General features: G+C 40.6%; 1 protein-coding gene across 3 annotated transcripts in view; it reads right to left on the bottom strand.

Moving 5' to 3' along the window:
• Window positions 1-26300, bottom strand: part of fat1a (FAT atypical cadherin 1a) — a 78851-nt gene that overhangs the window by 28319 nt on the left and 24232 nt on the right. For all 3 annotated transcript variants that reach the window (XM_061056498.1, XM_061056517.1, XM_061056508.1), the window contains exons 4-8: window positions 16982-17043; window positions 11131-11460; window positions 9587-9803; window positions 7365-7504; window positions 115-390 (exon numbers count right to left, since the gene is read on the bottom strand). In XM_061056498.1, the coding sequence (XP_060912481.1) occupies window positions 115-390; window positions 7365-7504; window positions 9587-9803; window positions 11131-11460; window positions 16982-17043 (1025 nt within the window). The remainder of the gene's footprint in view (window positions 1-114; window positions 391-7364; window positions 7505-9586; window positions 9804-11130; window positions 11461-16981; window positions 17044-26300) is intronic.

The following is a 26300-nucleotide window of genomic DNA, read 5'->3' on the forward strand; positions in this document are numbered from 1 at the left end:
TCTTAATTTTGTGTCTTTTCCACTTTTGCAATAAAACATTTTTTAAACAATTTGAAGGAACTTCTTCTTATTGATTAAACCATTGTTTAATTGTCAGCATTTATTGATTCATACCATGACTGTGAGGACGTGGCGATGCATAGTCTCGTGATCCAGTGGCTCAGTGGTGAACAAAGTGCCTGTTCCCGGGTCAAGTCGGAACTTTCTCAAACTGAAGGGATCTGTGCTGCTGAGGAGTGTAAAGGTCAGTTTGTTCTTCTCATCTCTGTCCACAGCGCTGATTTGAAGGACTTCAGTCCCCGCCGGATCGTCTTCAGAGACATTCACCTCATAATAACTCTGAGAGAACTGTGGCCGGTGGTTGTTGGTGTCAATGACCCGGATAAGCACCTGTAAGAGAGGAAAAAGGAGATGACTTTGTCATCAGACTAGTGCTTGGAATCATATACAGTATGTGAACTCTATTTTGAAGTATTCAAATTTGTGCACTAGGTTTTGTCCCTAATGGCCCAACCCCATGATGAACCAGTCAAAATTAATCCTGTGTTCCATTTAGTGTTTAACATTTATATTATAGAAGTAGGTGATTCAGTTTAGAGGACATGTTAAACAAGTGTTAAGTCAGAGGCATTTCCATGAATTTCATTGACATAGACCTTATCTCATGGTGATATTACTTTAAGGATGTATTCACAAGGTTTGTTGTTTCTGTTTTGCAGTTAAATATTCAGCAACTGTATTCACAAACAATTGTTAGGATTTAAATCCAGTGCAACACATTTCTAAACATACTCCATGTTCTTGCCTTAGACAGCATAAAGTGCAGTCTTCGTGTTTTTTCCCCTCACACATAACAAAGACAACATCCCCAAACTGTAAAATTCCAGTGGGAGCATGTTTTATCAACACCAGCCACTCGTCTACTGGACTTCCGACAGAGGATTATGGAGAGCTGCTGGAATGCCATCTCTGCTTCCCAAATCAGCAAGGGGGGGGCTTCTGCCATTGCCAAACATGGGGAACAAAGGGATCAGCCCAGATTAGACACCTGCATACCAAACACAAGGGGGTGATGTCCCGCAAGGCAGCAGACCAAGCTGAGCTGTTTGTTGCAGGAACAGCAAGGGGGGACGGCAGTCAAAAAAGCTCTGACCAGCTGACAACTCACTAGCTGACCAGGATCTGTCAGATCTGCGGTTGTTTTTGTCATAATACTGTTAGTGGAGTGCTGTGAGACTATATCAGAGACAAATATAGACTCAACCTGACAGCACTGATAGCATTTACAATCTGTTGTGTACTGTGATGTTGGCAATGCTGCTGAGACTCACAGATGTCATCTTGTAGGGGTGCGTTGGGCTGCATGCGTTGTTAGCTGGCTGTTTGCCACAAGTCATGTGTCATAGGGTACACCGCTAATCAGGACGCGTAATTCTAAACAAATCCACTCATCTAATGAGACATTAACCCCAAAAAAAGTGTTTGAAACTGGGCCTCTAGAGTAGGTTTCACCATCAAGAGCCTGGCAATCTATCTCATTCCAAGCATGTCTTCTCATGTCATGCCAGACATCGTATAGCAACAGATCCCTGATGTCTCACAATCCACCTCCAACTCACACAAAGACGCACATGCATGCACCCACACATCCAGGATCATAAAATTGTCACTGCCACACATACATCCGTCCACACAAAAGAGGCTGTCCAATGTGTCTCAATCTGGCAAGCGTCAGATAACACGTCTTGTGAATTGCGAGTAAGGTGGCAAGGGCTGATAGTGCTGTCAAAAAGCAGAAAGGAATGGGACCTGGTCAGTAGTATCCACATCTATCCACAATGTACTTTTTCATATGGTTTAGAAGGCACAGAAAGGCTATTCAGCAGACTCCCCCGAGCCCCCATCTGCACACAAACTTGGCTTTTCCCTCTGCGAGAAGGCTCTACAACACTTCAAAAGGAACTTTGCCCTCAAACAACACAAAACGGCATGATACAGCCTCACTGCAGCAGAAATGCTGGTGTGGAAGGAAAAAAAAGTCTGCAGTCTTTGTATATGGCTACCTCTGGGAATGCTGGAGAGGAACAAGATTGGGACTCAGACACAGACGTGACAGATGGAGATACTAAGAAAAAAAACCTGTTCTGTAGGGTTGAGATGAAAGTAAGAGAAGTGAGAGTGAGAAAGCAAAGAAAGCTAAGGGAAATGGTCAGATTTAGAAAAAAAGAGGTTGTGGATGGAAATGAAACAAATCCAAAAATAAAAGATAAGAATAAAATGCAAAGAAGTCCAGGAAGCAGAAAAAAGGAGTCCCAGATACAATAGTAAGCTTTGAAACTGAAGGCAACGAATACACACAAGTATGAGTGAATAAGGTGAACCTTTCAGGGAGACATAAAGAGAGTCTTTGTAATGTGGACTGAGATAACATTAGAAGCAGGAGACCAGGAACAGATTGTGTGCAGAACAGCTTGAGGTACTTGTGCACAGCCAAGGGAGTATGTCATATAGCTGAAGATGGGGGAAGGGAGGCCGGGCCGCATGCCGAGGCTGCCTTGTTGGCACAGATTCTAGCTATGAGGTGCCCAAGCTAGAATAAAAAAACCCCTTGACTACATCAGCTGATTCTTCAGAGGTGCCTTCATAGAAATATAACCGTCAGTTGCAAAACACACCACAGAAAGCCAACTGTTTCACATCCCACAGACTGCTCGCTTCATACCTATTAAGGCTGCATTTTAAACCATTCTCTCGTCTTGTAGTTTGTTCCTGTAATTTGAACATAAAAAGAACAAAGGTGTGCCTAAAATGACCACAAAGCCAGTAGAACCTTTTAAATAATGAATCCCCTCTTCTGTTGCACACCAAACAAGACAAGCAGGAGCTCTTATTGTGCTCATTGTCCTCCTGTGCCGTGCGTAGGAGAGGAAGCCCCCCTGCCAGGTGGCAGGTTCTGGGCAAAGGCAGGGCACTGGCACCGAGCACTCCAACATGTTCCCAAAACAGGATTAACACAGCCCACTACCCACAAAGGTCCAGCACTCATTTGCGCTCCCCCCCCCCCCCCCCCCCCCCCCCGATCCTGAATAATCATCATCGCTGCACGCCTGGCCAATGAGTGTGCAGCTTTTATTTAAAAAGGAAGAGGAAGAAAACCTTTAAAAGAGGGCTAGAGGGAGACAGAACAAAAAAAAGTAAAAGAAAAGCTTCCAGTGAGTGAAAAAATAGGGCAGCGAGTCTTCTTAGCTTCCACATGACTTTGATTTGAGGAAAAGATAAGACCAACTTGGTGCTTGCACGAGGTGCTCTTCATGTGTATGATCAGGAGGATCTCATTTGTAGTGAAATTCTGGATGAATTGTTTTGAAAAAGTGAACATAACACTTTCCCCAAAGAAGACAAATCCATTCTCACTGACATACAAGTCTTTTAAGATTTTCGACTGATATTCTCTCTCCATAGATTCATTTCTGTTGCAAGGATAGAGACAAAGAAAACCCATTACTCAACACCAGTCCCAAAACTTAACAATCAAGCGTATTCACTAGCTCAGGAAGTGAATTAATCCTTTTCAGAGCGGTTTGGCAGAACAATTTAACAACCTTTGCCCTGTTGGTTACTACTTATGGTTACAGAAAACATGCACTTCTCAGCAAGAGGTGCATTTACAGACAGCGCTGAACAATGTTATCGGATAAACAAGTTATTAGCCAAAACACTCACGGGGCTTAGCTGCAACATGATGGACTAACACAAGTTTTCTTTCAGTCACTTTTTTGTGTGAAATACTGTGATAACAATACTTTTCTTTATTACACTTTGGGCTGTTTTTTTTATCAGTAAAATTCCAAATTTGGACAGTTTCTGCAGTCTCAGCTGAGTCTATTTGCCTCTTTCAGTCACATATTTGGCTCTCGGGATATCCCAGGCACCCGGCCTAAATCGCAAAGTTGGTTCATGGAGAACACAGATTCAGTAAATCTGCAGAAAACAGCTGACCTACAGCAGCCAGTTGGATATACAAGACTGCATGTGACACACTGACACACATCCGCAATAGAGCCTATCAGTTGCAGCTCTATTAATATATACTAAATTATGCACATTCAAGTTGGAAGACAGCGAGGAAGAGTGCACTGTTACATGATTAGCTTCATGTGATACACCATCCCATCTGTGTCCCATTTATGTCTTTATAGTAGTTAGAATACAACTTGCCATCACATCGTACTTGAGGAAGTGTGTAAAAATACAAGATGCTAGTCGTTTCCACTTCCATTTAAGGATTTTGACATGACCTTCCAAGGTCAATACATTCTGTTCATTTAAAGGTCACATACTGTCTGTGAAGTTTCTTGTTATAAATCCACTATGATCCTGTATTAGATCGTGCCTACAGAACTGCAAACTGTCAAACACCTAGCTGTGGGAGTGTCACCCACCTGGGGGTTGGAGTGTATTTTGCACAATATGTGACCTTAATGACTGAATGTCTACATGTTCATTCAAATATTTTAACTTCACATTCCAAACGTTCATTGCAAAGAAATATAAATGTAAATGTAAGGAAGGCTACATATTTTGTTGATGTCATGAAATATAATGACGTCATCAATGCATTTGACACCATTTCTTTGGTTGTCTATCAAGTATCTACTTTTCTGTCCTGAGTCAATACAATACAACACGTAAAAGTACAGACAGTAGAATATGATATTTGTTGTAATGGAAAAGCCGAAAATGTTGCAAGCTAGCACAAGCTAATTGCCGGTGTTTGGCACCTGCCTGTCCAACAGAAAGCAGACCAACTGTGTGTCCGCAAGTGATAGCGAACCGAAGGTTCTCCCTCGTTTAGGAACAAGCTTTACCCGTGTGGTGTTTTGCCTCACTATGATCATATTGTCTCTTCTTTGCTGCAATATATTCAAAGGTTTGAATGGTGTCCAATCGCTTAATTGTATCTACTCCCAATCACGTGCGCAACCAAGTACAGGCAGAGGACAGCGTCTCTGCAGACAGAGTCACCTCCACATGTGTATGGAGGCCCTCAAGTTGATTAAGCTGCATTACTTTTGTATAAGTCTATCATTTTTTCAGAAAAAAATTAATGACTCTATCATCAAGAAGTCTATTAAGTGACCCTGTGTTTTTGAACACTATATGAATTAGATCATTCCCTGTAAAATGAAGCGCACCCAGTCCAACGGAGAATCAATTCCTGCTGAGAATTAGACCTTTGGAATGGGTTAACCTTTGACTGTGATTAATTTGACTTAAAATGTCACTGCAGGCAGAATTGCTGAGAGGCTTTTAAATCAGTTACTGTTGCCATGCCTCTAAAGAAAGTGCTTCATAGTGAGAGGAAATCACGGATGAGAAAATAGGCACTTTGTGGCTGTTTTTTTTAAACTTGTGCATTAAACCAAAGGACGCGCTTGCTTCCGTGGATGAGCTGCAAAATACCAGAGAAGTCGGCGCTTCATCCGAGGCTCAGTGGAGCACGTCAACCAGATGATGAAAGGCTTTATTCACACAGAGTGACAACAAATAGATTCTTTTCCCGCTACAGTTCTCTGAAGCTCCCCTTTGAGGACAAAGGACAAAACATTTTGAACGCTACCATTCCACAGGACACAAACTACCTTGTATTAATGTTCAAAATCTCATGGACAGGGCATGACCATCTGAACAAAAAACTAGAGACAACTTGCTACTAAAACGCTCTTAATATGGGGTTCAGCGCTTGTATCAGCTGGGGAGCCAGATATATGCAAGTAGGAATAAATCAGCATATTAATATATTAAAATGAAAATCTGCTACTGCTGTTTGAGTTTATTTATTCTGGCTCTAATAGGTATCATGGTGTATTGTTTTTCAGTTTCCAGACTGTAAAACAGGCATCACGTGTGAGTGCTATATGTTTAGTTATTTAGGGTCCAATCAGGAGAGACAGAGGCCATCTGTTCCTCTCAGAGAAAAGTAAGAGAAGATTCACAGGTTCAGAGAGACATGGCAGAGGGGAGTGAGAGGGAGAGAGAATGTACACTTAAAAAAAAAAGTTCTGGCTAGACGCCACCATCATCACAGCGACTCTGCGTCAGGAATGAGACAATGGAAGATTCCTGAAGTTCAACGCTACAATGAGACGGTTGAGAACAGAAGAGGAGGAACAATGGTGGCCCACATCATGGTTTAACACATTTTTTAAAAATCCTGGAAAAATCACCATGGAATATTCTCTCTTTCTTTCAGTTTTTTTTTTGTTGTTGCTCTTTTTCTGTCTTTCTGTCTATTTCTTTCCTTCTCTCTTTGATTCTTTTCCTCTTTCTTCTCTTTTTCTCTTTTTCCAACTTACTGTTTTTTTCATTCCTCTGCTCTCATTTTTTTTCTTTCTTTCTATTCTTATTTCTTTTACTCTTTCTTTCTGTCTTTCTTTCTTTCAATAAAAACATGACCTATATCTCTGTATTAGTCAGCTGAAGCTTAACTTAGAACTCCTATTGTCGAATGAAAGAAAATGTGATTATTCTTTTTATTCCTATATTATATTATATTTGATTTGATTTGCTTATTCTGAACATGTAACATAAGATGAATGTGAACATTCACACAAAAAAAAAAGAGAAAATAAATTATAATTACAAACAGTGGAAAGGAATGTCGGACATTAAGCTATTTTAAGTTACAAGTCCGAAAAGGAGATAGATTTGATTATATGTTTACCACGGTCATATCTTTATAATAAATAGTAATGTGCAGCCTTAAGATGGTTATCATAGATCAGCATTAAGACTAGCAACAGTGGGGAAAGTAAGCCTGGCTGCCAGAATGTGCAATCAACCAGGTTGCCAGGCAATCAGCTAGGACCGCACAGCCAGAAAAGGAGTGCCATGTATACCACCTTTAAGCATATTTCAAAGATGGCAACATATTTCTCAAAATAAAAGATCTGTCTCCTTCATTGGTGGGCTGATAAGTGAAAATCTGGTGCTAAAACAGAGTTGGAGCACACCCCACAATCAGCTCCAGGCGATGTAATAAGATCTTTAAGAACAACAAAGCCTGACTCTGTCACATCCCATGCTCTTTGTGTTTTATCTGCTCATATGTTACACAGTTGTGTGACACAGTTAGAAGTCAGGTCATGAAGGGATCTAAGGAAACTAAAACCAATAATCTCTCCCGTTCCTGGTTGAGAGCAATGAAAGCGTCACAAAACAAACATATTCCAACAAACAGGACGCTTTGGCCATCGCTTCACTCATTACCTATCACTTCCCTGCTGCTATTCCACGCATGAGCAAAACAGGAACATGACAACTGCCTCATCAGCTTCCAACCATTTCATTAGCGTTTCAATTACCTGGGTGCTGACAGTTCGTGTCCCATCTGTGGCTTCCACCGTCAGGTTGTAATTTGATTTCTGCTCTGTGTCCAGGGGCCGTGCAACAATCAAGGTTCCACTAGCCTTGCCAATGTCAAAGCGGCTGTCATAATTACCACCTGTGGAATCATTTTTTTGTACAAACAGAAAAACAAAAGATTAGTGACAAATCATTGCTTGGTTGTCTGCATGTAGCATGGATACACAAACATTCAGTGGGGGTGCTGAACTAGACAAAACAAACATCAATTTTCTTGCCGTGCTGATGTCATACATTGTAAAAAGCTACGCTAATGTAGAAGTCATTACTTTGTTTATCCACGTAATAGCTATTTCATGCAATTAACCCTAGAACATCCCTTTATATCGTATGCATTACTTAACTCTTAGCATGAACCAAACAACACAGGGATGAAATGAAGCTCTGAATCACACAGTGGAAGGAGAGGAGGATTTTTGTCTAAATCAGGTCACAGGTTTTAAGGAAAAGATGTGGCACGACATCAATCCAACAGCACAACACAATTGAACCACAGCCCACAGGCAGCACCAACACACAGTGTAGGATGAATCTCTTAATACAAGCATACAAGCACAGCCTATTAGGAGATCCCAGCAGCTACCTTCTGCTGTACAGTTGTGGTCACAAGCCATCTGAAGGATGTAAAACATCTCAGTATCCTCTATGCCGTCTTGCAAAAATCCAACCAAACAGAACATTCCAGAGAAAAGAAGGGAGCAGTAGCAGAGCACAGAGAGAGAGAGAAGAGAAGAAAAAGAGAAGTGTCAGTCAGGCATTGATTAGAGGGCGGACAGGCTGGGAGGAAGGGAGAAAAGGCAAGCACTTTTTTTTCTTTTTTTTTGGACGTAGTCAATTTAAGCCTTCTCATGCATTTATTGTCTATCATCATTCAACAGGACTAAGGACTTTTTCCATATTAACACTTCAATGAAGGGCTGTCAATAACACTTGAATAAACTTAATTTCAGTTGGCTTACAATGAGAGCTATGAAAGATGTCAACACTTATTGTTGTGTGACCTATTAATATATGATACAATTCTGTTGTCTTGGTGCTAAACAATGGCAGAGAGCAAATATAGAAAAAGGAGAAAATGAGAGAAAATGGAAGTCTAAGTAGAAACCTGCCTTTCCTTCACTGTTGACTGAATGTTTATTTAAACGACGTCTCTGTGCTGTGACTTCTATTTAACCTGAATTAGACCTAGAGCTGCAGATTCTGTATCATGCATGTCTTTCAACTATTGGCAATGGGGCACAATGTCAACAAACAAATATGTGCCTTCACCTTTAATAAAACTACTTCTGAAATGGAATTGATTGGGTTGACATTCAGCCTGACTAAAGAAATGAGTATTAGAACCCAAGAATCAGGTCTAAATCAGCCTTGAATGGTACAGCGTATGTCAAGCTTTAATCAAACTACTTCTCCTGAAATGTAGCAGTGTAAAATATTGGAGGTTAATAAAAAAACAGTTACAGACATTTTTAATTAATCAAAATTGAGATTTTTCATTTACACACTACAGCAGATAAAAATATCAATACGTCGATTAAGTTTTGAATCTATGCTTATTAATTTTAAGGCAGGGCTATGTCCTCCTTCAATCCTGGCCTTATTTTATCAGTTTTACAAAACTAGGAAAAGACGTATGCTTTTTTCACAACATTATAAATTCTTGAGGCAAATTATGTTAATGTTTAACCCTTACAAATATGTAGATTATTTTGCTTTGTATGGTTAAGGCAGCTAACATAGCTAACATCAGATTTCTACTGATAAACTTGAGAACTCCTCCTTTAATTCTGACTCTTGTCCGCCATGCTTGATGATATAAAATGAAGGATTACTATCCTCTCAACTGTCGCTCTATTTAATTTCATTGATTCCCTATTTCCCAGACATCTCACATACAAACACTTTGTTAGTCAGAAAGTGTACAAGTAGTTCTACCTACAAAGCTTTTCTATGTCAAAGAGCATTTCTACAGTTTGCATGCATACACACACACACGCGCACACACACACACACACACGCACACGCACATGCACACACACACACACACACGCACGCACGCACGCACACACACACACACACACACACACACACACACACACACACACACACACACACACACACACACCCACAATGTCAAAGATGTCAATGCTGACAGAAGTACCTGTGATTTCGAACCACACAGGAACATCAGAGGATTCGGTGGCAACCACGCCCACCATGTGAGCCACAGGGTCACTTTCCATGACTGAAAAGGTGAAGGGGGACTCCTCGAAAAGCAGGGGAGCCGCATCGGCCGGCAATTTCGGTTTGGTAATCCACTCAATATGGAGGCGACAAGTGGAGGACTTCTGAGGACGCCCATTGTCAACGGCTTTAATCTGAGATGGGGGCAGAGAAAGACTGTGTTAGACGGTGTTATGTAACATTCTGTAGCAAATTAATTCTCTGACACCTTCTCTGCATGAATGTCTTTAGGAAAAATAAAACACAGGGAAGTTTGCTGAAATACCTACAAATGAATGAAAGACATAGCACTACATACAAAGTGAATACAAACTGTGATGAACTTTCAATTCACAGCTGTATGTGAAACCCTGATTCAAGACTAAACTCACAGAATGGTTTGTGTCTCAATCTTAATCTCACTCATCCCCTGAGCTGTCCACATGGCAAGGTATGTCTGAATATTCTGAATAACAAAGACGCCTTTGTTTTGTAATCTTTTGTTCTCCAACCCTTTGTGTGGACGTCAATTACTGTAAACTGCATTGAACAGCGTCTTCTTGCAAAAGTGAAAATAATTCACCATGAATTCATGGGGGATATAAAATCTGAGTTAAAAAAAAATAATTTAAAGCAAAAAATGTGGTTATTAAGTTTAATTACAGCAGTTTTTCACAGCCACTGGGATGACTAAATCATAGTTAAGGTCTTGATTTTTTTATCTTTGTGAGGACGGCTGAATAATATATTTCAATTTCACACAAACGACTCATTTCCCAGTCATTCTACAAGACTCTTCCCAAAAAAAACAGCTGCCATAACTAAAAAATGATTGTATCAAGATGATCGCGCTAACAGTTAGCTAACAGCCAAAACAGTAGTGTCACATTGACTAATCCCCACAGTAATAGAAACATGGTGAGAACAGAGGAAGTAGATCCTTAATGATAATGAGATTTTATTGAGATATTTTGAGTTTCTGTGCAAAACAAAAATAGGTTCTCTATAGTGCAGTCTAGAGTAAATGCACATTGTGAGTGATTTAATTCTATGCTTGTGAATCAACATGATGTGTGTGGACCAATTAATTCTGGTTTGCAGTGAAAAAAAGGGGAGTACGGAGAAACACAAGGGGGCCAGAAAACATGAGAAGACGAGGAGAATAAAGCAGTAAAACAATAAACAAGCATCTGTTGTAGAAATTCACTGCTCGCTAGAGAGACTATTAGGGCTTTCTCACTTACTGTATGTGTGAACGCAAACAGGAGAGTTTCTCCTGCCAGCCCCCTCATGTTTTTTAACGCAGAAAGTGGGGTGAGCTGACGCAGCAGGATACTATCCCGGTAAATTCACCTTGAGCGAGTGGGAGTGGCTGGGGTAGTTTATTCCCTATGACATGTACTACCATAAACTGAATGCACACAACCGTTGTGTTCTTTGTGCATAAAACTAAGAGGCTAAATCCCAGGATTATTCACTCACCGTAAGAATGTCGTATTCTCCAGCAGAGGAGAACTTCTTAGACGACACCAGGCCGGTTTTGGGCTCGATGAAAAACTTCCCGTTTTCATCTCCCTCCTCGATGCTGTAGGAGATCTCTGCGTTGGGTCCGTCATCTCGATCCGAGGCGATGACGCGATACACCGGGTCTCTCTTTGTAGCTCTCTCTTTCTCCGGCCTCTCGCGCTCAGGGAGCTTGATCTTGTAGATCTTCTCCAGGAACAATGGTCTGTTGTCGTTCTCGTCAAGGACCCGGACGATGACGCGGACAGTGGTGGATCTGGCTGGAACGCCGTGGTCTGTGACTGTGATCTGAGGGGGCAAGAAAAATTAGTTTTAGGATGAAGTACATACTTTCAATAAGCTTGAGTCTGAACACATGGAAACCAAATAATATATAATGTAGTGGTTGATAACCATTATCACTTGAAGAACACCCACATGGTTTACTTTTCTGGAAATCAATACACTAAAAACCAGAAAGGTTTAAAACTCCAACTCCAATATACTAATACTAAACTTATAACCAACTATTGTACAGTTTGTAAAGATGAAGAGCTGTGTAAACAATCATATTCCTAGAAATGTACTAAACGATTAACTGAAAAGGAGAAGTGTGCTTTTTCCCTTCATCATGTGTCATCCCTCTTCTTGCCCAGGTCAACTGTCTCTCAAAATTGTCATCACAGCTTTGCAGCCATATCGATTCTATAACATCTGCATCGATACATGTATTTGCAATGAGCACATGACAATATATTGCCATATCGATTTTTTGAGCACAGCCCTACCTCGGGGGCCTTGTCTCATGAACTCTCACACTAAAATAAATACACATTAGCAATACGTTGTCTTACATCCATGTATGAGTGGAGACAAGATGTTCCCTTTTTTTATTTGCCCTCCTAATCTCATCTCTACAGTATAATAAAGGAGCCCAGTCAAACACATCAGTCATAAAGTACTGACATACACCCTGCTTCTCTCCGAACAATATGTGTCCTCATGTTGTGAAAATAGGAAGACGTTTTTTGGGTCAACATCCTCCAGTTAATATATGAAAAAAAAAATAGAGTTGAATATATTTTAGAGATAAAGAGGGCAGAACTTTTATATTAGTTGAAAGACATTTCACAACATCAGAGGGTTTAATGACGAGCTGTTAAACACATATGATATCCATAGTCAGATATCATTAGAGACATGAGATCATGTAAATGAGCCAATTTGACTGAGCAGACGGGGTATTTCTAAAGTGAAGCTGGGCCCACTGCCCACCCTGTTGATACATAATGTGTTTCATGTGGTGGCTAATATGATCTACAAACTTCCCTCATATTAAATAACATTGGACTTGTTTCTCTCTGATCATGACAACGGTAGCTTGTATGTAAGGCTGCTGCACAAAATAATCCACCAGAGCTAATTATTTTTTAATCACCCGCACCTCTTCAGTGTGATATCAACAGCTGCACTGACTCTCCTGCTGTTTATCAAACGTACGAAGATTTTGCACTGCTAATAAGCATTACGACTCACCCGCTCTCAACTATAGGCTGAGAGATCTTTTAAACCTCAGAAGTACTTGGTATTAGATAGAGGCGCGCAATCTTCATCATTAGTGCAGCCTTAATGAAAATCATGGCATCTGGTGTTAGCGGAGGCATGCTAACACTTTGTCATATGAGCCATTATTTTACACCCTGATGTGTCTTTGGGTGTTTGAGTGCAGTTTAAGGAGTCTAATCAAAATCCAAAGCTACAAGCTGACCTGACAATTTTTATCAGTTCCTGTGCAAAAATGAGCTCAAAGGTTAAGTTTATGGATGTGTCCACATGCTGGCTGTGATGGGAGCATTTCAAGCTTCAAGCTGCAAAAAATCAAAATAAAAAAAATACTGTGGAAGGGCAGAACAAATGTCACTGTCATTTAAAACCATCTGTTAAGTGCTTCACTAAAAACAGTCAGGAGTCTGAGGCCAAGCACACACACGCCATTGGGTTTCATAGTTTCAATTACTAAAGTAATGTGTTTTTGTTTTTCTCACAGTGTCCGCAGCTGTGTGTGCTGTTCACATGAGCAGCATTCACTAAATGAGATGAAAGGAACCATGAGGGGTGAATGTTCTTCTCAGGGAGGATGTGTTAGTGGCTGCCCTGTGCTGACATGAGAGTTTTGTCCTCATATATGTACACATAAAGTGCCTGATAACTCCTTTTATTTAAAGTTATTGTTATGTACTGGAAACTAACTGCTCTGTAACTGTGTGCAGGCAGTAATATATCTCCACACATCCATCACTGGGTGTCTCTCTTTTGAGTTTTTCCATCAAAAGCCATTGTTTGGTAATTAGGAGAAGCAGACACAAAGGCAGACGGTATAAAACCAGAGGGAGTGTGCCTGACTGCATTCGTTTAAAACTTTGGTGAAGTGAAGGGAAGAGAGGCAATTTATTATGTTCTGATTATCTGTTGCAAAACTTTGAACTTACTCTGAGCAACCACATGTGACTAATGTTGTGTGAATGCGTTCAATGTTAATTAAGATCAGCCGGGGAAACTGAGCAGGATTTGGGAAATCAGTAAGTGTAAACAGGTAGACGGTCCTTTGCTTTCATAATGGAAGGACTTGACTAAAGCTGAACTTTCAAAGCTTAGATGAAAGTAAAAATCACAGTTAATATCACGCTTATATTGCAAAGGAGATAATAATACCATCTGCTATAGTGGCAGCATTAATTAAGATGACTTATTTGCAACTCGGTATAAAAACATAGCTACTCCAAAGATGCAGAAATCTTCAACAAGGAAATCCAAAAGGGCCAAAGAGCTTTCAAACGTTTCACTTTGATGATGATTTTCAACCAGACAATTCACACACAATGGAGTGTGTAAAAGCTGCTCCAGGTACTTCTCAATAGAGAATGAACATAGTGCAGCGTGCACGGAAAACATGAAGGCAATCGTTAAGTCATTTGGTAGTAAATACAAGGAACAACTCTCTGTTATATCCTCACATGAAGAGAAGGCATTTTCTTTCTTCATGTGTCTAATTTACTAGATCCTCACTCCTCTGACGTTGTGGAAAGTGCAACAGGTATATTTAAAGGAATATTTCAGGTCTTACAGTTATTTACATCTAAGGTGTATTCCACTGCATTTAAATAATTGGTGCTGTTGAGTCATTCGCTTTCACTGTTTTAAAATCATTCTATCAAGATTTTTTTGTACCCTATCTTTTGTCAAACTCTGTGGTGTTCTGTTTCATTTAGTCAATCAATCTACAAAGTGTTCAGAGTGTGTTTGGATAAAGACTACCCAGTAGATAATGGTCTTGCCATTGAAGTGTTCTTCCTTTTTATAGTTTGCCTGTTTTCTCTGCTTCACATCACTTAAAACTTCCATTGAAATGTCCCACTTTGAAATACAAACATGTTTGGACACTGAATTTGAAGGAAAAGACAACAAATCGACAAATGGAAATGATCTCATATGAAAGTAAAATTGGTCAGAGCAGCAACCTGTCCAGGCTGAACCCTGACGTCTTGCCAACTGCATGCTGGGACAGGCTCCAGACAACAGATGTGAACAGCCCATTCACCTCTGCTTTCCCATTAGAATGCTCTCTCAGCGGTCCCAGGCCTGAATTTCAAGCATGTCCTGGCATGTCCCACTTTTTGCTATTTACCAACCCCCCCCTTTCTGAGACGGAGGGCCCTCTCTCATCCTGCCGCTACAGCCTACACTCAGACATCAGGAGCAGCTTTGCCTTTTCTCAAATTCCCCCACTGCCTCTCTCTCTATCTCTCTCTCTTTCTCACACAGACATACGACTGCAGCCTACCAACCCCCATCCATCTCATCATAAAAGCCAAAGCCCCCCTCCTGTGCTCCCTCCACCCCCTCTTGGCATTTGGTGCAAACAATGCTGACACAGCCCCCACCCTAATTGCTCCACATGTTCCACATGGCCCACATGTTTCGTTTCTTCTCCTACAACAAGCTCGTACAAAAACTTTGACACTAGCCGTTACTTCAGTTTGATTTGCTCCACCGGCTCTTATTTCACTCACAAAGACGCGTGCACACACACACATGCATTCTTCCGAGTCCTGGTTTACCCTCCATAAGCTGGATACACTGGGGTGTGTGTGGATGTGTTGGAGAGCCGATTGTAGCCTAAAGAGGTCTGTGCTGCTTCACGAATGTTTAGCCCCATAAAGAGCTTCCTGCTGAATGCACATAACCAGTGACCAACACGCTCAAACTTCTCAAGTTACCATGGTAACACGGCTCTTCCAAGGCTGTGTTCACTCAGCCACTTTCTACCTATTTAGGTCAAAAGTTCCTGCCTTTAAGGTATCCCTCCCACAAGTCAAATTACATAGGAATGTGATGGAGAAACGTTTAATTAGCTCAGTTTCTGTAAATAATCTTGATTCAGTGTGCGCTGTCTTTCTCCCCAGTCGGTGTTATCATTGCAAACTTGAGTAATAAAAAAAAAGAGAAGAATGGGTATTAGCCTGAAGTGAATGGACGTGTTGAATTTGGCATTACATTAAAGTGTATCCGAGTTTGAACTTGGTGTTTAATGTGGTTATGAAAAGTGTCTGGAGGCATTTTGTTAAACGAAGAAAATTCATGAATTCAGAATAGGTAGGGTTTTTTTTTAACAGACACTAGGCTATGAATGAGACTAGCTATTCTACAGCTTTAACTCACATGTTGGACACTGCAAATCTAAAGCTGTTTTCACATATGCACTCATGTAAATGTACACTGTAAATTTCCCCGTTGTGGGATAAATAAAGGATTATCTTATCTTATCTTATGTGTGAAGTGAAGGAGTCTTTTTGCCTTTGTATCAAATCTTTGTGTAATTGGACTTATTCACAGTGTCAACCAACGAGCTGAAGAGAGTATACTGGGGATCAGAAAAGAGAATGAAGCTTTATTATGTACACAACGATTGCACAGGTAGGGTGAATTTTCCCGAATATTTCCCGTTGTGTTCAAACATCGGCTCCCCCCCTTCCCTTCCCATAAGTCTGCAGCAATTCTAAACTTGCTAACTTCTAATTTGATTTAATTCATCAGCTAGATGCTTCCCTAAAGGAGTTGAGTTGTACCTTATTTCCCACTTTCATCACTATCATTACTCTGAGTCCTGTAATGTAATTAGTGTAAAGCAATGTACAATAAGAAAATGAAATACAACACTGCAGCAGCATTAACTGTCCCCTGGTGATCACTGAAATGTGTAACTTCTAACAATAATTAAAAGGCGTCCAATCTGCTCCCTGTCAGCACTGGAAACACAATTAGAACGGCTATTATCAACGTCGGCTCTGCGGAGAGATGGAAAGAGAGAGAGAGGGAGGGAAGGAGGGAAGTATAAGGAGAGAGAACAGAGCCCCGCTCAATTAAAACCCACAAGTTTAGACATCGGCCCGTTAGTTTGACATCAGCTTCCTGTCCCAGCTTGCTTCATCCATGAGACGGAACAGTGGGGAAGAACAAAGGAACAGTCACCGGGATCTCCCACACGCCTCCCACCTCGTCCTCCCTTCCACCCCCATCCGGAAATCAGCACAAGGACAAATGATTCCAAACCGACCCCGTTCTTGCACATACAAGAAGATTTGTTTTTGTTGGAAACATGTGCCAATCAGCCGAGGTTTGCTTGAAATGCCAGAATCTCAGATACAGAAATTCGTATTCTTTTTTTTCCAACTGGGGAAGTGTTGACCTTTAAGGGTCCTGATCATCACGTTACTTATTCATGCTTTACAGAAATACAACAGGCTGACACTGAGCAAACTAAATAACTTACCTCAAGAATATGCTCATCTTGTTGTTCTCTGTCCAGCTTACGAGAAGTTGTTGTAACCAAACCTGTAAGAGACAAAAAAACCAAACATGAATTATACAGATAAGAAGCAATAAGTCACGAGGCTGGTGAGACCAGAGTTTGACCGGTACATGACCCAGGGCGACCTAACAGCCGATGTTAGCATATTATAGATACACGTATCTGTATGTGTGTGCATGTTGGCCAATAATGAACATAGAGCTGCACTCACAAGTCTATAAGTCTAAGCTAACCTTTAGGATTCTTGTCAGGAACACTTTGGATTTACACAAAATACAAAGCAAACCAATGTAGTATAGTATATTTTGTGATTTTATAAGTTCTCAGATGTTGTTATCGGCATCAGAAAAATCCAGTTTCAGTTTGTTTTATGGTGCAATAACTAAATATGAAGCTGTTTTTGAATCCAAACCACCAAGCCAAAGACACAGAGAAAATTCGCAGGCATTGCAAAGTAAAGAAACAATATGTTCTCACTAAACTCAAAACTTCGACCAATCTCCCCCCTAGCTGCTGGTTGACATGATCTGAAGTCTGCTGGTTAACTCATCAGTCATTCTCGAGTAAAGAGGCATCTGCATCTGGAGGAGTGCTCTCCCCCTCTTTCTGGTTAAACCAGTTGCCAGACAGCCCACCACACTGCCTTACATATGTGAAATATCACAACGGTCTGCAAATAGTGGCCAAACAGCAGCACAGCCTTGACACCATGCTTTTACTTCATCCACAAGCTGAATAAACAGACAGTCAGCCAGACAGTGTCTGCAGTTTTCAGCACTTTTTTGAAACGGAGAAAAAAGGAAACTTCAGAAAAGATCCTCCTGCCAGTTAAAGTGTTTCAAGGGTCTTTTTGAGCGCTATCGCTCTTTTCAAGTAGGAGGATTGATGCTGCGTGACATCAATCACAGAGAGGGAACTTTTTAAGCCAAGCTTTGAGGAAAAAAAAGTGAAACTTAAATGAGCTCCAGTCCTGAGTTCCTGACTAATCCAATCTTAAGATAAATTCATAAACAAGAGAAGAAAAGAGAGGACGAGAGGGGGGAAGGATGAGGCTACAAAGCCAAGTAAAAGACAGCGTTGTGTTCTCACTACCAGTGTAATTGCAACTTTGCAGAGACGCTGAGTGTAGAGTAGACATGCCAACTTCAACCGCAGCAGAGCTGTCTGCTCGCCACACTGTGCCTGATTAGCATAAAGCAAAGGATTTCCGAAAACCCAAAGCCATCAATGGCACATATGCCTGCAACAAGAATAGCAGGCCACAACTTACATGTCCTGAAATAGCACTCCCTCAGGACTGCAATTGAGGCATATGAGTGAGGTGCTTTTGCTCCCCCCTTTTTTTGATCCACTCCTACTTAGGCTTTATTTAATCTTCACAGTGAGCTGCAAAGATATAAGGCTAGTGAAATTCTGTTAGAAATCAATGAAAGAACAAACAGTATTTTTCCTTTTCGGATCTCCTTACCCAATATGGCCACATCAAGACAAGAATCATATCTCAATTTACTAACTAACACTAATCCCCACTGTAGGTAAAAATATAAGAGAAAAAACTAAATTTACATGAAGAGAAAGAGGCCCTTTATCACCACCCCCTCCCTCTCCGAGTAAAAAGAGGTGCATCAACACTGGCAACACAAATATAGTTGAATAAACTCATATGTCTTGCAGGATTTATTCTCTGCAGCGTTGCACGATGTCTGCAGGAAAGTTTGCACAGCATCAGCATGCGTTCCATGAGGCAGCGAGCTGTAGATTATTACCATCAAAGCTAATAGTTCTGCTGTGCCACATCAAAACAGACTGCACTGGCTAATTATTCATGTGCTTTAGCGAGGCTTGAGCTGATGGATGATTATGTTTTTACGCTCCCCGCGCGCTGTGTTAGGTAAGTCCTTTCTCTCTACATGTATTATTGAGCAGAATACAGATGACAGCATTAACCACACCGAGTTTGGGACTATGATTTATAATTCCTCTGCCATTCAGCGGCCTAATCAAAGCCCTGCCTGGATATCATAAAAGATACAGGGTTTGTTATGGAAACAGAATACACTCGGTACAGAAGCGCTGAAACAACTACAACAATAGAAGATCTACTGAACTCACGACAGATGAACCTTTATCCAAAGCCTGTTCAGGAGAACAGACATTAACTAAGAGTTCAGCATTGCAAGTTTAAATTCACTGTGATAATTTACACTGGAGGATGAGCTTATGAAACAGGATAGCACAATACAAGATGCCTTCCGCTTATGGGTGAAGGGAGCTTGTTCAAAAATATTGTTCATTTCGATTCAGGAATCATTTTTTGTCTCTTCTTAATTCTCAATCTCACACATAAATTAGCATGGCTACCTCCAGATGGAATGAGAGATTTGTTTTGTTTTTTATACGCTAGATGGAGAGTTTGGGTTCATAAGACAGCAAAGTTGAACAGGAAGAGGAACTTTTTTTTGGACTCCATTTGATTGGGGTTGTGAAAGTAGAAATAGTGACAGCCAACCTCAGCTGGTGAGCATGCTCAGATGTCACATCCTATATGAGATCAAACATCAATTCATCATCATTGTTTGGCAAGGTGTTATTAATATCAAGGCTGTTTGATAAATATGGGAGTCCCTCCAGATACTGTTGTACTTTAAGACACAGTGGGGAGCCGACCTCACAGCAGGACAGCGATGGTTCATGCCAAACTGGATATTCTTAAAATGACTGTACCACTCACATGAAACAGATAACCTGTCCACTGGAGGCTCTCTCAAAAAGCAAAGGAATCCCAATAAGTCACATGTTAAAATGACCATTTGGACAGAGGAGCAGAAATGAACATGTTTGCAACCCAGAAGAAAAGGGTTTTGGTCTTCACCATATCTGATCAAATGTGATGCTTTAGTGGATACGTGTTTCTATCTCTGAGTTTTGTTGTATAAATGTACCACACATAAAATCCATTATTTGTTTTATTTTCGTAAATCGTTATTGTATTTTAGGCCCTTGTTAAGCACTTTGAAAATAAAAAGGTGCTATAAAAAAGTTACTTTTAAGAGTTAAGAGTACATTTGCATTATTAGGGGTATTGGTGATTTTTGCAAGGATGATTAAGGCCCGCCTCCATTTCATCTTTCATATTGGTTAATCAAACATAAGATTGAGATAGATTTCCAACATGCTGGGAGTCATCGTCAGGCTGCAAAACACCAATTGGCGACTTCTCTGAGACTACATCCATGTTTTATACAGTCTTTGGTACAGAGTAGTCGGGTATTACAATTTATAATTAATTCAGTAGTGAGAAATCTTGCGTCTGATTTGTCTTTCAATGGCTGAATTTTGGGGTCCTTAAAATACTACATAATAGATAGAAAAGTCTATCAGTGTTCTACACCTAACATGTCGTCTACGATGTCAACGATAGAAGTCCAAATCCCAAAGATATCCACTTTACCTTTGCACTGTTTGGGATTTTAATAAAATGTATGTAAAATGTTAAAATCCAATAGACTTGCAGGTTATTTTAGTGTCAAAAAACAAACTAAACAAGATGACTTCTGTGACTATTTTAGCTCTACAATTAGTCAGCTATGTGTTTTTGGAGCATGAACTTCGACTTAAATGGTTCTAAACCACAAGCTCAACCTTTTTGGCTCTTTCACTTTTTAAGGTTGAAGAATGGAAGAGTTTTGATGGAGCGAGAAACCCACATCCACTCTTAGATGTAGAGATGTCTGGAAGGAGAATCTAAAATCTGAAAAGTAAAAAAATAAGCTGCTTGTACTGTGGATAGTTTGCGCTATTTTCATAAATGTGGTGATGTAGCTGAAACTACTTTTGTTTACTTCTGAACCAATTTTTATCCCTGACATGTTGCCAGCTTGCTGCTCGATCTCTGACCACAGCACTCACCACCCACTCTCAAATCCAAGCACTGATATCACTATCAGAACCCTGGTCACAACTACTAGTTTCCGAAACACTGAAACTTTCCAAAATGTAATGTCTATCCAAACATATTCTGCAAGTTCCATCAATAAGGAAAAAGCTACATGCTCACAAGGAACGGTTCTTGTATGGAGCACTTTGCACAAGTGTTCAAGCCGATAAAGGTGCATACCACTCAAACTCTACCTTAAAGTTAAAGAGCTGTAAAATGAGTGGTTACTAAGCCAGAGCTCGCCAATGAAGTCTGCATTTCCAACCCGCAGTCTTTGACAAAACACACACACACACACACACACACACACAAAAGCCATCCTGAGGCGTGGGCCGTGCTGGGCCGACAGTAATTATAGCCATGCTGTTTTGAGAGGGGGAGAAAAACAACAGCAAGGCAGCAGTGGCACTCTCAACCATGTCCTTGAGCGCTACAACTGCTGCTCCAAAATGGACGCCCTGGAGGGAGTTAAGGAGTCCAGGACATTGTTGGGGCTGCTTTTGTACCCGGGCAATGCTGCTGTGATTAGCAGTCTTGGGATCGACACACATTTAGCTGCAGCTCCAGACATTTGGGAATGTGTTGTGTCTCTGCAGTTGCTGGACTTGTCGAGCAATTTTTAGGTCCTTGAGATATCAAGCATTATTGTTGATGAGCTGACACTAAGCTATGAAAACTCATTATTTAAGCCCTTGCTCTTTCTCTCCCGTGTGAGGAAAGTAATGAACACTGCAACAAATTACTTATCCCAAAACCCAACGTTCAGCTCCAGACAACTATATCAATATTCTCAGCTTCATTACGAGTTAAGTGTCTGCCACTCGAGCCTAAAACAACACTGTGAAAAGGATCTGTTTTCACAGCTCGCGCTGCCATCTACACACTCGCAACAAAACTGCGGGACCTCAGAATCCAAAGCACTGTGGGAGTTCAAGAAGGGATGGTACATCAAAGTGGGAGCTGTTTGTCACTTGCTTTATTACCAATTCTCTCAGAGGCTGCAACTGACTTTCATTTTCAGGGAAAGCAATGCTTGGCATGCCATTCAAAAGTCAGTGTGTTCTGCTCTGGCGTCCAAAGACACTCTGAATTTGACAAATGACAAAAAGACAGCACTTATAACCTACTGCAAATACTTTTTTACACAAAGGTGTCTTTGAAATAGTAAAAGGCATTTAGTAGGGAAGCAATGTTTACATTGGGATTGACTTATCTCAGTGCTTCACAGCTGCTAGGCTTATTTGTAATCTGAAAAGACAACCACGTCATAGAAGACTCTGGGCTACAGGGGTTTCAGGGTCCCCAGTGCTTGTGAAAGCGAATGTTATGGGGCATTGTGAGAATGGATGGGTTACTTAAGAGCAGAAGAGCTGCTGAAGAACAAGACTTCTTAATTGTAATGTTGGGCTATGTCAGTTCTGATGTGTACAGATGGAATCTGGGAGGTATTTCAAACAAGTCATGGCATCCCAGACATTAAAGTCGTTTTCACATATGCACTCCGGATAATATCTAGATATTTACAGGAGGACTTCTCCGGAGAGTCTCCCGAACTAGCCGTTCACATATGCTCCTCACAGCAGGGGGCTTTCCCTGTTAGAGGGGAGGGGGCGGGGGGGGGGGGGATTTCCCGACGTAAGACGTGACGTAAATAAACAACGCGGAAGTAGCGGCTGAAGCACAGTCCGCTACACGACGTTATAATGAGAATATTTGCCTTTAAATATCAATGCTATGTGTAGTCCAACGGAATGACAACATCCACAAAAGAGAGGAGAACCACATACTGACAAACAGAAAACATAATGCAGCAGTTTGCACGGAGATCATAGTGGAGACACTTTAGCCGTAGTGCAGACACTTTAGTCGATCACTATATAAACGTCATTCTCTTTCCATTGGCTCGAATTGAAAATCTCCGGAGTATATTCGGCCACGTTCAGACATCAGCTCACTCGGATATTCTGCGGATAAAATACTAGGGGTCTGGCCAGATAAACTCCGGGTAAAGTCCGCACGAAAAATGCGGCTGTTTGCGTTCACACATAGCCTAAAGAACCTCCGGGTAGCCAAATCTCCAGAGTTTTTCAGGAGATTTCCGTATGTGTGAAAAGGGTTAAACAGTAAGAGATTGTGTGTGCACATTAGCTTGCGAGTTAAAGCTATACATGTTGACATTCAGAGAGCTAATTTGTCTTGATACATCTACTTGGCGTAAACACTCATAGACACTATTCAACCATATTCCCTTCTCCAACTAGACTTTGGCAGATTACACATTTGGCCTTTATACATCTATCAGACTTCACATGTTTATCTAACTTTGTAGTATAGTTGTGGGCATGACTTGAGTAAATCTTCCAGGTCAGTTACACAACTCAGCAGGTGTCAATCAAAAGCTGGCATGTAAAACATTAAATATCAAAAGTGAACTATTGAGTTTTTGGAAATTCTGAAAATGTTAAAATATTTTTAATGTAACAGGAGAACTAACATGGGCCTTTGAATACACAAACCAGGAATGTGTGTACTTCAGAGATAGCAGGTCACTGGCATTAAAGATGTGAGTAAAACATGAGGCTGAAATATTAAGTAAATATGTGCTTTTTTCCCCCATTGTACCAGGCAACTTTAGCCAACAAATGTGTGCTGTTGATTGCACTTCAAACAAAATTGGAGAGAAGCTAAGGTTTTGTTGCGTAATTAACGCTAGCTGCTATGTTAACAGTGTATGTGGTTGTTGGGAGTTCCAGCAACTATGTAGTCTTGCAAGTACGTTTCTATATCACCAAGCTTCTGATTCTAATATATCTGGAAGGCACACAAATCAATTTGTGCTCTTCCTATCTAAGGTGTGCCGAGGCTTTTACAACATCTAACAAAAGATTGTTGGAATGGGGACCTAAGAAAGCAGTTTACCTTGAATAAAAGAAATGTCCAAAATGCTGTCAAAATGAGTAGCTACCTACAAATTTGGAAGAACTACCCACTGTAGTATTTTCAAGTCAACTTTACACCTTTAACATTTAATTTGGTTCACTTGGCATTTTAATGAGCACAATCAAGAGCGACCCGGTGCATTTAGCAGAAGTGTCTGAAGGCAATTTAACATTAAAACTTGAACAAGAACATTTTAAGTGTTCAAAAATTGACACCAAACAACATACATTGTAATTTGAGTCTGTAGTGTTATCACTGTGTCAGCACCAGTGTCTCATCCACTCAGCTGTGTACGCTTTGGTTTACCTCACCGGCTTACATGTCACAGTGACAGCAATGCTTCCCTGTTGTGTCAGCCCGGCGCAGTCTAGGCCTGTGAAGGCTGTTTCGTCATGAGCCGGGGATCCGGCCGAAGATTTCTGCCTTTTAATAAGGCAGTTTTTTCTTACCACTGTAACTTTTGCTGCTTTGCTAAAGTGCTCATGATGGATAGGCCGGATCTTTGTAACATAGCAATAAGTAAGGTCTTTTACCTGCTTTTTGTAACATAACAATGAGTAAGGTCTTTTTATCTGCTCTTTTGTAATGTTAACAGACAAAGAGTAAGGGCTTTTACCTGCTTTTTGTAAAGTGTCTCAAGATAACACTTGTTATGAGTTGACGCTATACAAATAAAAATTGATTGATCGATTGCTTGATTGATTGATTGATTGATTGATTGATTGATTTGTCAATATAAAGTCTTGACCTCTGCCTCTGTAATTCTGCACAGGTTTGCTATTGTGGAAGAAAAAAATACTGTCTTTCAAAATACCAGAAAAGAAACCAACCAAAAGTTTAATTTAAAAAAAGTATTTTCATTTTGCTTGATGGCTCGAATGTTGTCATTTTTTTTAATTTAATGTCACAAGGTCTGTAACCCTGCAAATAATAGTTGGCATTTGAAGATTTTAGCTACACATTTTAGAATACTATTTGGGGGGCAGAATGCTAAAAGGGTTGGGTTGGCCACATGAGCAGAGGTATCGTTCAAAGTTTTTGATACCAATACCGAAACCGATACCTTGACTTCGATACCGATTCCTAAACGATACATTTTTTGATACCAATTTTATAAAATCCATTTTAACAAAAAAAAATTACATTTCACATTATGATACAAATCTTTAGTTTTATTTTTCAGCTCCATGGTGTCTTAAAACATTCAAACAAGTTTTGTAACATGAGTTACAACCCTCATTGTTAGCCTATCACATTGCTGCTGTCTCTTTTAAAAATGGCTTTCTCTACCACTAGTTCATTCATGCCATCGTTACGAGCGACCCTCCACCTCCCCATCGCCACCAAGCCTTCACAGTTTCATCACCTCCTTCATCCCATCAGCCTCAGATGACATCAACAGCCATCGTCCGGTCAACCCCAGCCTTCGCAGTTTGCCTCAGATGACATCATTAACCATCTTCTCATCAACTCTAGTCTTCACAGTTCAATCAACTTCATCACATCAACCCAGACGACATCATCCGCTAACACCTCCACCACCGGTGTTTGGACTCTAGGGGGGGATAGATCTTGTTGCCGCTCAGGCCAGACATCTTCAATCACCCTGTCTCCCTGTAGAGTTCAAGCGCCAAAGATTCTCTGACAATCATTCTATGTCACATATGTAAAATAAACCTTTCATCTTTCAATCATTTACTTGTCTCTCCTGATTGAACTAAAGTTGTCTGTTTTGATCTCGTTGACATTTTTCTAAACTTCACAATGTACACTGTAGTCAAGCCTCTCAAAACACAACAACACACATGTGGGCCCCATCTGGTTAAGCAGCCAATCACCAGCATTATTAGATCCTGGTAAAACAAGCATGCTGCATGCTTATTGGCTCACTGACGCTGATGGTAGGTATGATAAGTCTAAATTTGGTATCGAATGAAAAGCCATTTTTCGATACTCTGTAGTATTGAAGCAATTCTATCCTTGCCAAAAAAGTATCTAATTCGATACCCAGCCCTAGCAGAGGCTGTAGTCCTCTGTGCAGGCGGACTTGGTTCAAAGCTTACCTGTGCTCCCTTCCAGAATGTGATTAATCACTCTCTCTACCCGATTTCAAAATCTATCCAATGTACTATCAAATATAGGCTAAAATCCCCAAAATCTATTTAAAAAAAGACAAAGAAACATTTCAACTTGTTCCTCTTTTCTGAAGATTTGCTTAACACCAAATGTTTAGATGATTTTTTTTCTATTTAAATCTATTTATTTTGTTCTTAGAAATCTACCAAGACAATGAAAACTTTAGACAGTTGAAGACATGAGGTCTTTATTCTTACGTTTATGCCCCACAAGGATACCAAAGACCACAAAGGTCCCGGGTTGGATTTGTTACAAAGATAGTGCCGT

Source organism: Labrus mixtus, chromosome 2 (genome assembly GCF_963584025.1).
Source record: "Labrus mixtus chromosome 2, fLabMix1.1, whole genome shotgun sequence".
NCBI lineage: Eukaryota > Metazoa > Chordata > Actinopteri > Labriformes > Labridae > Labrus > Labrus mixtus.